This window comes from Urocampus carinirostris, chromosome 9, assembly GCF_059441175.1.
Source record: "Urocampus carinirostris isolate Australia breed hairy pipefish chromosome 9, RoL_Ucar_1.0, whole genome shotgun sequence".
Taxonomy (NCBI): Eukaryota; Metazoa; Chordata; class Actinopteri; order Syngnathiformes; family Syngnathidae; genus Urocampus; species Urocampus carinirostris.
Window position 1 is genome coordinate 15,451,750 of NC_142357.1, and position 12,391 is coordinate 15,464,140.

The window sequence follows — 12,391 nt, forward strand, 5'->3', positions numbered from 1 at the left end:
TCAAAAGTTTAAAGGTGTTGCCCTCACATTACATTATGTGCATGATGATATTGCTTTTGATTTTTGTTGTGTATGTTTTTAGAGTACCAGCGCATTATATTATGCATCAACCCACGTAAAGTAGAACAGAGGTGGGGCAGGGTAAGAGGGGGCTTCATCTTGAGTTATATATATGTTGACATATTGCCTTATTTATGTGTTACTATCCTATCAATTTCTGAATCACAAGAAGTCTGGCGACTGCATGTTTACTTTTTTTTTTTCAACACATCTTAAAAACTACATCTTAAGTGTCACGATTCTGTCACTTGCCCGCCAATTGCCCTCACCTGCGCTCACTCTTTCAGCCCCAGCTGCCACTCGTTTCCTAATTATCCCTCTCCCTATGTAAGCAATTCATTCTCGGTCACTCTTTTTCAGTCCGTCAGCGAACCTCGGCACATGCAAGACAAGCACTTTTTGACTCCGTCTCCCGTTTTGAATCAGACCTGCTTCCTGCCTGCTTCCGTCCCCTGTTTCCTTTATCAATCCCCTGTCCCCGGCTTCCCGAGCACCTCCGGTTACCTGACTTGCTTCCGATCCCCGACCACGCTTCGTTCCCCTGTCCCGGCTACCCGACATGCTTCCAATCCCCGACCATGCTTCGTTCTCCTGTCCCGGCTACCCGACTTGATTCCAATCCATGACCATGCTTTGTTCTCCTGTCCCGGCGACCAGTTCACCAGTTTGCATTTTAGGCAAAAGTACATACCGACCACTCTTTGTTGCAGTGAAAGGAGACAAGTGATACACTATGTATCACTGGTCATCCTGGAAATATACGTTTAAAAATTTATTCGTTGTACTTATTTCAGTGTTAATGTAGTTGTTCATTTTAATTGATAATGTTTGGACTTCCTTTGTCAAAATCACGCAATTTTCACATTATATTGTGAATTATATCAGTGAAATTAGTGTGACCTATTACTGTGCTGAGCATCTGCAGATGCAGAGTGAGGCATGCGTAAGACCAAGGATTCTGATTTAGTGCACACCTCAGCCTCAAATAATAGAATTAGTGATTGTAATAATCAAGTCTTCCAGTAATTATGTTTTTGTTGCATAGACTTTTTTGCGATAATGAAGGATTACCTATCTATTGATGCTTTTATTCAAAAGGGGCAGTGCATAGACTTCATTTATACCTTAAGGTAAGACAGTAAAACGTTTCTATGGGTCAGTCTACGTATTGCTTTCTCACTGCAATTCAAATGATGAATAAGACGTAGGTTCAATTATTTGTAAATCTGACTGTGCCTCACAAGACGCAATCCTCACTGAATATCAATGTTTGAAATACAAAAATAATTTGGTGATTCTATCTCCTGCTGGATTCTGCGCCGCCATATCGACTTCATTAGCATGGGACAAGCGTGCTCCAGTAGAGTTGCGGGTCAAAATACTATGCGGAAAGCACGCTAAGTAAGGGAAGACGTCAATGGCGTTGAACAGAGCGTCGACTTTGCACTGTTCACTGCCTTGAGAAATCGCAAGTCGCCAGCGTCTTTCGTAAAATCTCTTCTTCTGACATGCACTTGCAATGTTCTTAGGTACTATCAAAAAGGAGCTGGGTTTTAGGGTCAACACCTTTTTTTACCAGACTTTAGGTTAGAATTTACTCTAAGCAGAAAAGCTCATGATGTATTTTAGTTAAAATTCGGGTGGGGATATAAACTAGAGTCAGTGAAAATGTACTGTGCTATAATGTGAAATATAGATTATTATACATTTTACTATGTATTACAAAGCATTACAAAATTAATGGTAATTTTGTGTCAGTACTGAAATGTCTACTGAATTGTTTGCTTTTAAAAAACATGAGGACAGCACTTTAAATACTCACGATAGCTGTGTGTTGCTACTGTATGTACCGTTTAAACTTTGTTCAACTCAGTTCCTTATTCTTTTGTTCAGTTTAACTCCAGGGCTGGCACCCCATAAAGAAAATCTTCTTTACAGACTTGTTTGGCAGTGTTTTTCCACTATTTTCAAATAGCAACATAAAAACGTTGAAGAAATTAAAAAATAGGTAAGTTTCTCTGAAAGATTAGGAAGAAGTACAGGAACCTAGCCCTAATGTTAAGTAAAAATACAAAGTAAAATAGAAGAAATAAAATGTTCACCAAGGCTGTGTTAGTGAACTCTGTTAAAAAAAGAAGAAGAAATAACCAGTGTTAAAATAACACTTTAACACTTTAAACCTTTAACATGAACCCAGCAAACACACAGTCCTTATCCTTACAGTGCTCAATTAACCCAGGTAATCTTAATTATGTGATATCATAGTTTCCTAAATGGATAATGATCTTTAAAATATAGACTGCGGAGTCTCAGAGCCAGAATCAGAATGCTCAAGGACAACTTCTTCCATCAGGCTATCAGAACTTTCTCCTTGCCCTATCCCCTCTGCTTTTTGCCAAATAAATGCAAGACTGCTTTATTTAGATTTGAGATATATTTTGACATTTTATTACTGTAAACATGATCTATTTTTATATTTTTATGCATGTTTTTTTGTTTTAATCTTGTTGCAGTTATTTTTGTTGTGAATTATTTATTGCATATTGCAAATAGGGAAGGGGAAGTAATTTCATCTTTACTGTATGTTGTGCAAGGGGCAGCACGGCAGTGCAGAGGTTAGCACGTGTGCAGCACAGTTCTGAGGTCATGAAATCCAACCTTCCTGTGTGGAATTTGCATGTTCTCCCCGTGTTCGCGTGATTCCCTCCAGGCACTCTGGTTTCCTCCCACATTCCAAAAATATGCATGTCAGGTTAATTGGACGGTTCAAATTATCCCTAGGAGTGAATGAGGGAGTGAGTTGTCTGTCTCTATCTGCCCTGCGACTGTCTGGCAACCGGTTCAGGGTGTCCCCTGCCCACTGCCCAAAGATAGCAGGGATGGGCTCCAGCACCCCCGCGACCCTGCTGAGGATAAGCGGTGCAGATAATGGATGGATGTTGTGCATGTAGCATATTTGACAATAAAGTTTAAAGTTGATAAAGGCAACATCAACATTATTGCTTTCGATCATTTTACCAATATTACAGTAACAAATAATCAATAATGCAGTCAATTTACAAGACTTGATGTTTAGTTAGCCAGTGTGAATGAATTCAAATGGCTTTGTGGGAACTCAGTGCTTTAGTAAAGCGACCGGAAGCACCTTTAACAGGCATAAATGCAGAAATGTTGCGTGCGTTTAGTCCTTTGCATTTTCCTAAGGACGAAGGGTTATGGTCAGGCGACCACTTGTGATGATTAAAGTTGTGGTAAGCAAACGCAATATACCAATGACTATCCTGACAAGGATATGAGGATTTGAGTGTGTCAATGTTTGTGTGACTGTGCAGTTGAAAAAAAGAGTGTTTGTGATTTAATGACGTGAGTTGATGCCGTGCTGTTATTCTGCTTTTGCGTGCGCAAACATTTCCTATCCAGAATGTGTGCGTGCATGCGCAGATGTGTGTGTGAATAGATAAACGTTAGCGTGCGTGCAATTTAATGAAGTGCGTTGACGTTGCGCTGTTAGGTGGATGCTTTGAATCATCTTGACAGGAAAGGAGATGTATCATGGCAGCCGAGCGCACACGCACGTGCCACACGTACACACGACCAGGTTGAGTCAGAGCGGAGCCCTCCGTGGAAATGTCATGTGAAGGTGAGGCCATTCGCATTGTGGTCAGGCCTAGAAGCGAAGCGGGCCGGCACGGCACGATACGACACGGTTGATGACGGGCTCTGTGGATAACCTACGACCCCCATGGTTCAATTTACTCTTTTTGCAAGCTTTGTGAAAAATGGACAGGATAACCTTCAATTTGGGGCATCTGAACACAAATGGATGAGTGGTCCAAATGAGCAACTTGCCCTCATTGTTTAACCCTCCTCAGTTGTGGGCTTGACTGCTATCCATGTGACGCTTGTTTTTTCAACTTTTTTGTTGAGACTTGAGTGAATGATAACAATTTGGATGCCTGTCTTGTAAAATACCATTAAAATCGGGGTGTGTCATTTGAGGTCTCCTTCATACGTTGTAAGTGAAACATTTTCTCAATAAAGTATCTGTTAACAATTCCTAAATGAGGTCAAAGAGCCTTTACGTTTTTTTCCCATCACACCAATCTGTTTTCATCATACTTTTAGCAACGCTGTTCCAGACGCGCAACATATTAGGTAGAAAGAAATCGGGTAGAGAAGGGGGCGAGGTTCGAGAGTGACCTTATTCTTGTCATCGCAGTTTTTGTTAGTGTAACGTGGACATGGTGAAAGTAAGAAAAGGCCCGTTTCAAATAGAGTCCAAACGCCATACCGAACTCCACAAAAGATGACAAAAGAGTTTATTCAAGCACGTTTAAGAAATGCATGTTCTTGCACACACAACATTACTGCGATCATGAATTTAAGCCAGGACATAGCGACAGATAGTTAATAATGTTTCATATTCTGTACAGAACCTCTGAAGAACTTTTTCTATATTCATTAAACTAATGTAAAAAAAAAAATCAATTAATATATTTATTTGGTTAAAATTAATCCACCCAACCGTTTTGTTGAGCACATATGCTCACCTTCAACTGGTTGGTCCCAACCCAATTCCAAGGCAAAAAAATGATTTCCCATCACATTTCTTTAACAGAGCATTCTTTTAAATGACAATTAACTTATATAAATTGAATTTTGAGCCAGATACCTGCCAGTAACATAAAGAAAATGGAAAATCTAAACGTTAAATATCTAACTTAGACAAATTTGATTTTTTCCTGCAGGAAAAAAAACGAATAGGCGTATACACGCCCACCGTTTGACAATAAAATGTGTTAGATGGTATTGTGCACTCCATTTTTATGCTTGAAACACAAACTGTCTCCAAGATATTAAAAAAACAAAAACAAAAATGTGTGCTTGTTTAAAATCAAAAGTGGCAAACCTTTACCAAAACAGAAATCTAATGCAATCGTTGGAGTTGTTTATCCATGCACGATAATTTTCTTCAATAGACTAAAATAGAGGTCTCAATTCAAGATTTTTTGTTGTTAATGACAAAGGTAGATTTTTATTTATGAAATCAGTAGGTATTTTTAAAGGGAAAATCAGTAGTCTAATGTGTAAAACAGTAGCCTACTCCTTTTTTCATTTCGTTTATGTAATTGCATTGTACAGCTGTATTTGTGGAAATATTTGGTTATTTTCTTTTGTCAATTAGTGGTTGATGTTGTGTTTTTGTGTGCTGTGCCCTAATGAAAGGCAACAGATATGACAATTGCAGAGGCAAAAGATAGCTGAAAATAGAGGATGTTTCAAAGAATTTAATCGTCTTTGAGATGTAAATATCACAGAAAGTACATGATTAAGGCACATTAAATTAAGAAGTATAACATTTGAAGTCCCCAATAGTTATTTTTCCAAATCTGAATAAGAAATTCAAAAGCATGTGGATTATGCAAACGATTTGACAAATGTTTAATATTTGCACCACCAAAGACACGGCATAGGTTAGGTAAGGGTCTCCAGCAGATTACAATTTTTTTTTTAATGTCCAAATTATCTGCTCGTGAGTTAGTACAGGAAAATAAATACACAGACCCTCCCCTACTTACGAACATTCGAGTACATACGAACATTTTTTTCGGGATGTCAAAAAATACAGTACTACAGTGCTTCATTCCGCCGTTACCGGTGTGTGGCGCAGTGAGAACTCACCCAGTATCTGCCCCGAATAAGAAATCCGGCTTCCTCTTCCTAGTTCGTGGTTAGACATACTGTACTGTATCTCCAGCGCGCTAAGAACTTTGACATTTTTATTGTTTAATATCTCGTGCACCCATACAATATGGTTGGTGTAAAGTGTAAAGAAGAGATGAGCCGCTTCTTTTGAAAATATAGTGGAATAAGAAAGCTTGATGCGGTTGAGAAAATGGTTGGAATATTTTGTTTTAGCCACTTTCTACCACGGGGGAGAAAGTAGCCTAACTCTTGAAGCTCATCTTCCACGAGTAAGCTAAACTTCACTTTATCTTTATAGAGCATATTATTTTATTAAATGCTTATTTTTCAGTACAAAACAATAAAGGTTATGTATAGAAGCCTTAAACATATAAACCTAAAACGTACATTCCATAAAAAAATAACGCACTGAACAAATTTAACTTAAAAAAACGATCGTCCGGAACGCATCTCATTCGTAAGTAGGAGAGCGTCTGTGATAATGATTAATTATTAATATTAAAATGATATCAACTGTTTTGATACATGTTTCTTTGTCAATCAATTAATTTAAAATAATTAAATTCATGAAATGGGCCTCAAAAATTTGGCTGGCAGGATCTCGTGAAGGAAGCAGTACTTGGCCGAGCTTTCAGCCACCGGGTCACTGCTGTGTTGAAATCTGTGAAAAGTTCGAGTCTCGCAACCCATCTTTAAATGCAGAAAATTAAAAATCTCGGCCCGTATTTGCATACAGCATCAGCATCAAAACTGAAGGAATAACACCCAGCAAGGTTCTTGTTCCTGTCCAAAAAGGTTGGCAATGTCTTACTGCCGGCAGCTTCGCCGCCGTGGATGACGAGAGAGAGAGAAAGAGAGAAAGAGAGAAAGAGAGAAAAAGGGGAGTGTGGGGAGAAAAGAAAGAAGAAAGTACCTTTCTTGTGTGTAGCTTCATTTTTGGAGCCCTTGGGGTCTAATAATAAAAAAAGATGACAATTAAACACAACACAAATTGTTTGTTGACTTTTTCTTCACTCAAAACTAACAAGAGCTCAGCAACTATTCGTTGTTTATCCTGCTTGAGGAAAACAACTGGGCTATCAAGGGGCGGAGGCGGCATTGCACACTGCCAACAAAAGAAGGAGGCAGGGGGCACGTTGGCAGCAAGGGGAAGAGGGGTGGGGCAACATACGGTGAAGGCAATAGCAGCAGGGCATGGCGGGGGGGACAGGTGAAGGAGGGGATGCACAAGTCTAAAAGAACTGCAGCGGCCATGATGACAAAGAGGAAGGAGTGGAAGTCAAACAGGCAAAATGCACAAAACAGTCGCGTCAAATGCGACGCTTGATCCGCATTGATGATGCAAGATGGGAAGGGGGGAGGGCAGGGGCTCACGATGCATCAAGACCACATGTCAAAATGGCTTCCTTTTCGTTTCGTCTGCGAGCACTCGGCGTCGTTCATGAGAAGAACCGTAACGTCCACATGTTCCCGTGATGACAATCAAAAACCCGACAACAAAAATCACTCGTTACGTACTATTCCTTGGAGGTGCAACTTTGGACGTAGTGCGACACCTTAAGAAATACTCCTATGACTCCAAGCACCATCACAACAAAAAAATATATTGTCTTTGGGCCGAGCGTACTGAAGCAACATTCAAGCACCTTCTAAAAAATACGTAAAATCTCTTAGCACAGCAAAAGTCATCTCAAACTGAATTTACTTGACGGCCGCCGAAGCTAGGGTCATGGTGAGGTTGGGCCTCAGTCAGGTTTTCCACAAAAAAACATGTTAAAAATATTCCACTGTTTCAAATTGCTTTGTTTCAAAATTAAATGAGATCTAAAAAAGCCATCAAGTATTGTTCAAACAAAATCTAAAATTAGAATTCCAACTACCGTAAATTCCGGACTATAAGCCGCTACTTTTTTCTGAAATGTTCAGCCCTGCGGCTTATTCAGTGAAGCAGCTAATTTATGTAATTTTTCTAACGGCTACCAGCGGCGCTGGAGTATAAAAGGTAAGATTATGACCAGAAGAATATGTGCGCCAAGAAAGACTTCAACCTCAAGGTTTATGCATACATTGTTTGTAAAGTAAAGGTACGTTCCGATAATGAGAAAGATGCCCTTGATGGCGATAGTTATGAGGAGAAAGTTGAGGATGATCTACGGTGAAATTTACAAACACAGGATGCTTGTTTTTGACAGACATGTTTGATGCATTGCGAGCGTGATCCTACTAGCGTGTTGGTAACTTTCAAAGGCACGGTTTGGGATGAAAGTTATATTATTATTATTAAAGTTTTGAAAACTCTCTCGGTGTACCGTCTTTCTTCGTAAATATGTGTAACCATGTATAATATGTATTTGCAACTGTATATTTTTGTAATGTATTTATTTTAGAGATTTATTCTGTTATGTGTTCTACGAGCGAATCAAAAAGAAGGGGGCTGAGCAAACGCGGGCTGATGGGAAGTGGAGTAAAGCTGAGTTACCAGTAGATCTGTCTGTTGTCGCAGCGGACAATAGTGGATATATATTTTTCCCACCCTTAACTTTGGAAATATACATTTTGTATACTTTCAATGGGACCCGGACTTTACAAGTCTGCCTCATACGTTAATTACGGGTATCATTTTTCCATCCATGATGCTGACTGTAGTTTTAGAATTGAACACCATCTAAGAGCTTGCTCTGTCCACTCCACTCATCGGCCTGGTATTGCAGTACCTCCGAGAACGGTGCATTTGCAATGATCGCAGCAAGGCTTTAAGGCTAGGACCTTAGCTTGGCCTTTTGGCTGAGAGTAAGAGTCCCGGCTCCTAGGCTTTGCAGCGCATTATGAACTGACCGATAACGGATAATGGATAATGAATAAAGAAGACAGAACAATAACCCTTGAAAAATCCCCCCCCTCAATGACAATTCTTTAGTGTTCTAGAGTATAACATATGGCACAGATACCATGATCATGAATGTGGTTCTCAACGCTTCCATACGCCATGATCATTGATTTTTGCAATTCGGAGATGGAATAAGAGCTTGCTCTGTCCACTCCACACATCGGCCAGGTATTACAGTACCTCCGGGAACGGTGCATTCGCAATGATCGCAGCAAGGCTTTAAGGCTAGGACCTTAGCTTGGCCTATTGGCTGAGAGTAAGAGTCCCGGCTCCTAGGCTTTGTAGCGTATTATGAACTGACCGATAACGGATAATGGAAAATGAATAAAGAAGATAGAACAATAATCCTTAAAAAATATAAACATAAAACTTGTCTAAAAAATAGTCTGTGTAAAAACCTGTGAAGCCCTTTGATACTCTTTGAGATGAAGGGCTATACAAATAAAAATGACTTGACTTGACTTGACTTTTTTTAGGTCCTAATCCACATCGTCTTGGTCACTGGTAGCAGACGAAAACGTCAGCATGGATTGCAATCCTCGATCAAGCATTTATTTGGTACATAAAATAAATTGTTTATACAAATTATCTCTATATATTCTACATAGTCTGCTGTGAGTAGATATGTGACACGTTGTGTTTGTAAAGTGTATTATCGCTTAATTAGCGAAATTGATATCATTAATTAGGGGAGAAGTTGGCTGAGTTTAACAGGAATGGAACATGATTGGAACTTTTAATATGAACTGTTCAAAACATGGCTTCTCCCAAAACGATTTATTGAAACATTAAATTTTATCTGTGCTTTCGTGGGTGTAATTGGCTTCCCCCACGCAATTCAGGCTGCTGTGACATATGACAACACTGCAGAAGCAAAAGCTGTTAGGAAAAAAAAAGTTGTTTGCTAAACAATGTCAAGCAGAAAAACAATACTCAACTCATAATTGGTTCAAAAGTGTGAACTCAGCAAAAGTTATGACTAATTATCATAAACATATCCGCATCAAACGTGCAAGACCTGTATTAGAATTGAGCTTACATATGAAGCCATGTCCTGGATTAGCTCAAACACCCAAAAGAGACTTGTATACATGCATGTACACCTTGTAGCTATGAAGACCTTAATGCCGCCTTAATGACAGCAGTAGAAAAAACAACATGGAAAAACAAATGGCGGTGTAGTATAGAAGTACATCAAAACCTGTTGCACATTCGCAAGTCTTGGTTGAAGTGAACAACACAGTTGCCAAGTTGAAGCCAATTGACGACAGTACACTGGGGCAGGTCCAGGATTTACATGGCTGCCGCAATCAGGGACGTTTTAAGAACGTTCGAGGAAACTCAAGACGTCATTCAAAACAAAAACTTAAAAAAGGTCCATACTTCCATCCGCTGACTTGCTTCCTTGAATAAATACCGTAGTTATTGTAGTAGTACTTAGGGGGGCATTGGCTCAGGAGGTAAAGCGCCTCGTCTTGGGATCAGGAGGTCGCAAGTTTGATTACCGGCTCCTTCGTGTTATATGTCGAAGGTTCTTTGGGCAAGAGACTGAATCCCTAATGCCCGTGACAGCAGGTATTTGCCATGCATGGCTTACGCTGCTATCGATTAGTTAGTGTGTGAAAGGGAAAAGTGTGAAGCACATTGTAAAGCGCTTTGGGAGGTCTTCATTGACTTGAAAAGAGCCATATAAATGCAGACCATTTACATAATTGCTTTAAAGGCATTTTTTTTCTTATTTTGAAAGAACTCAAAGGTGTCTCAATGTTTTGGAGAGAAATTCCATTTTAATGCCAATTCCTCAATAAAAAAAATCAACATGGTGAATTGCTTCAATCACCCTTCTGAAAGAATTCCAATACGATGGTGTGCTCCAGCCAGCGCAACCTCATATGTGCAATCCTGTTTTTAGAGGTGCTCAAGCACCTACAACTTGAGGCAGCGTCGGGTAGACCTGGAATGTATTTCAATACCATAACTGGTTTGAGAAATTCAAGAAGAGGACTGGCTCAAAGTCGCAGAGGAGTTTAATTAGATAGTAAGTAGTTCGTATCGAAAAAAAACGCTAGTTACACGAGCAATCATGCATGCAAGCATGATCCTGGAATGAATTAAGCTCGGATGTATGTATGTAGTACTACAGTATAATTATACAATTGGCATTTAATTAAAAATTAAAAACAAAATACTTAGACGTCAACGATCGGCAACAATCAGACTGCGTGACTAGTCTTTGAATGCAGTCCAGCAAATAAAGTGAGTTGTCACGGTTGCCATGGCGCCCAATTGGCCCCACCATGTGGCGCCAGCTTCTGTCACGGTTGCTAGGGCGTCCAATTGGCCCCGCCCATGGACACCAGCTGAAACTCGTTGACAGATTGCTCCCTGTCACTACCTTAACGCTGTCCTGTGAGTGTCTGCAAAACTCTGTTTTGACACGTCAAGCCCTGAGAATCTCCATTTTTCCTGTGATTTTGCTCTTGTTTTGCCAAGCCCTGTGAATCTCTGTTTTTTTCCCTGTGTTTTTGCACCTGTTTTGCTCTCGCCACGATCCGTTTGATTTTGACCACTTCCGTGTTCTGAGCAATCTACTCCCCGCGACCAACGATCTCCTGATCAAGTGTGCACTCCTTTCTCTTATCCCCAATAAACTGTGAGAAACGTTACGCGAGTGGGTTCTGCTTCCTGTTTCCTGTCAACATTACCCAAATAACTTTTATAAAAAAAGCATCACCATTGCATGAAATGTTGCATCAAAGGCCTATAGTTTAATGTGAAGGGGCTTAAGAATAACAGCATAAATGACCTTTAATCTTGCCGGGTGAAAACGCCAACCAAGGAAAACAAGTTCCTGCATACTTTTTCAATTGTTTGTTTGATAATCAACTAGTTAACGACTCATTCAAATTATTAGATTTTTTATCTAAAGTGTGTTTTAGGTGGAAAGAATATTTAAATATCTCTAATACTCTCCTCACCAGAAAGCAGATTTTGAGGTGGGGTTGGCATCTATGTGGACGAGAATGTTTTAATGTCAACATCAAGAGAACGCCGCTCGCACAGACGGATTTTTCCTCACATTTTGTACTGTCAAGCACGCAGGCGCCTTGTCGTTTGCTCGTCTGTCGAGACAAAATATGGACTTGTGGAGAATTGTTTTGTGGATTTCACACCCTGTCGAGTTTTACCTCCACGCGTGGCCAGGCATGGCGCCGCGCTCGTGTCACGCTAAGCCGAAGCTTAAAGTAAGGATTAAAAGTGAGCTGCAGGCAGAGCTTAGCCTCGGGGTGTCTCTGTATCACGCTAGCTGACTAGCTAGCGCGCACAAGCGCCGCTAAGATGCCGGGGCAGCTAATTAGCTGTTCATTCTCGATAATCACGGAAAGCGTTACCAGTGACACTCGAGGACGGGTGTGAAGGGATTCAGGCATGTTTGAATCACATTAGCAAATTTTGAAGCCTCCAGATTTATTAAAAAAAATCCTTTCTTTCCTTATAGTTTTTGTTCCTTATACAGTCAAATGAAAAAGTTTATAAATTTTGTACTCTACTTCATCTTTTCCTTTATCGTATCCTATAAACTTAATTTCACTTCACAAATATCACTGTGTTTGTTTTCTTAACCAGTGGTCTACAACCACAGGGCCCTGAACCAGTACCGGGACATGGGTCGTTTGGTACTAGACTAAACAGAAAGACATTTTTGTTTTTTCTCTTACCAATTCATGTACAGACGCT

General features: G+C 40.0%; 1 protein-coding gene and 1 pseudogene across 2 annotated transcripts in view; one reads left to right on the forward strand and one right to left on the reverse strand.

The window, feature by feature from the left end:
• Positions 1-12,391, reverse strand: part of glra1 (glycine receptor, alpha 1) — an 84,214-nt gene that overhangs the window by 36,800 nt on the left and 35,023 nt on the right. The window contains exon 4 of one of the 2 annotated variants that reach the window (XM_088344641.1): positions 6,680-6,718. The exons of the other annotated variant lie outside the window; for it this stretch is intronic. Within the exon in view, the coding sequence (XP_088200767.1) occupies positions 6,680-6,718 (39 nt within the window). The remainder of the gene's footprint in view (positions 1-6,679; positions 6,719-12,391) is intronic. 2 annotated transcript variants of the gene reach the window in all.
• On the forward strand, positions 8,737-8,855 carry LOC148359412 (U2 spliceosomal RNA; annotated as a pseudogene).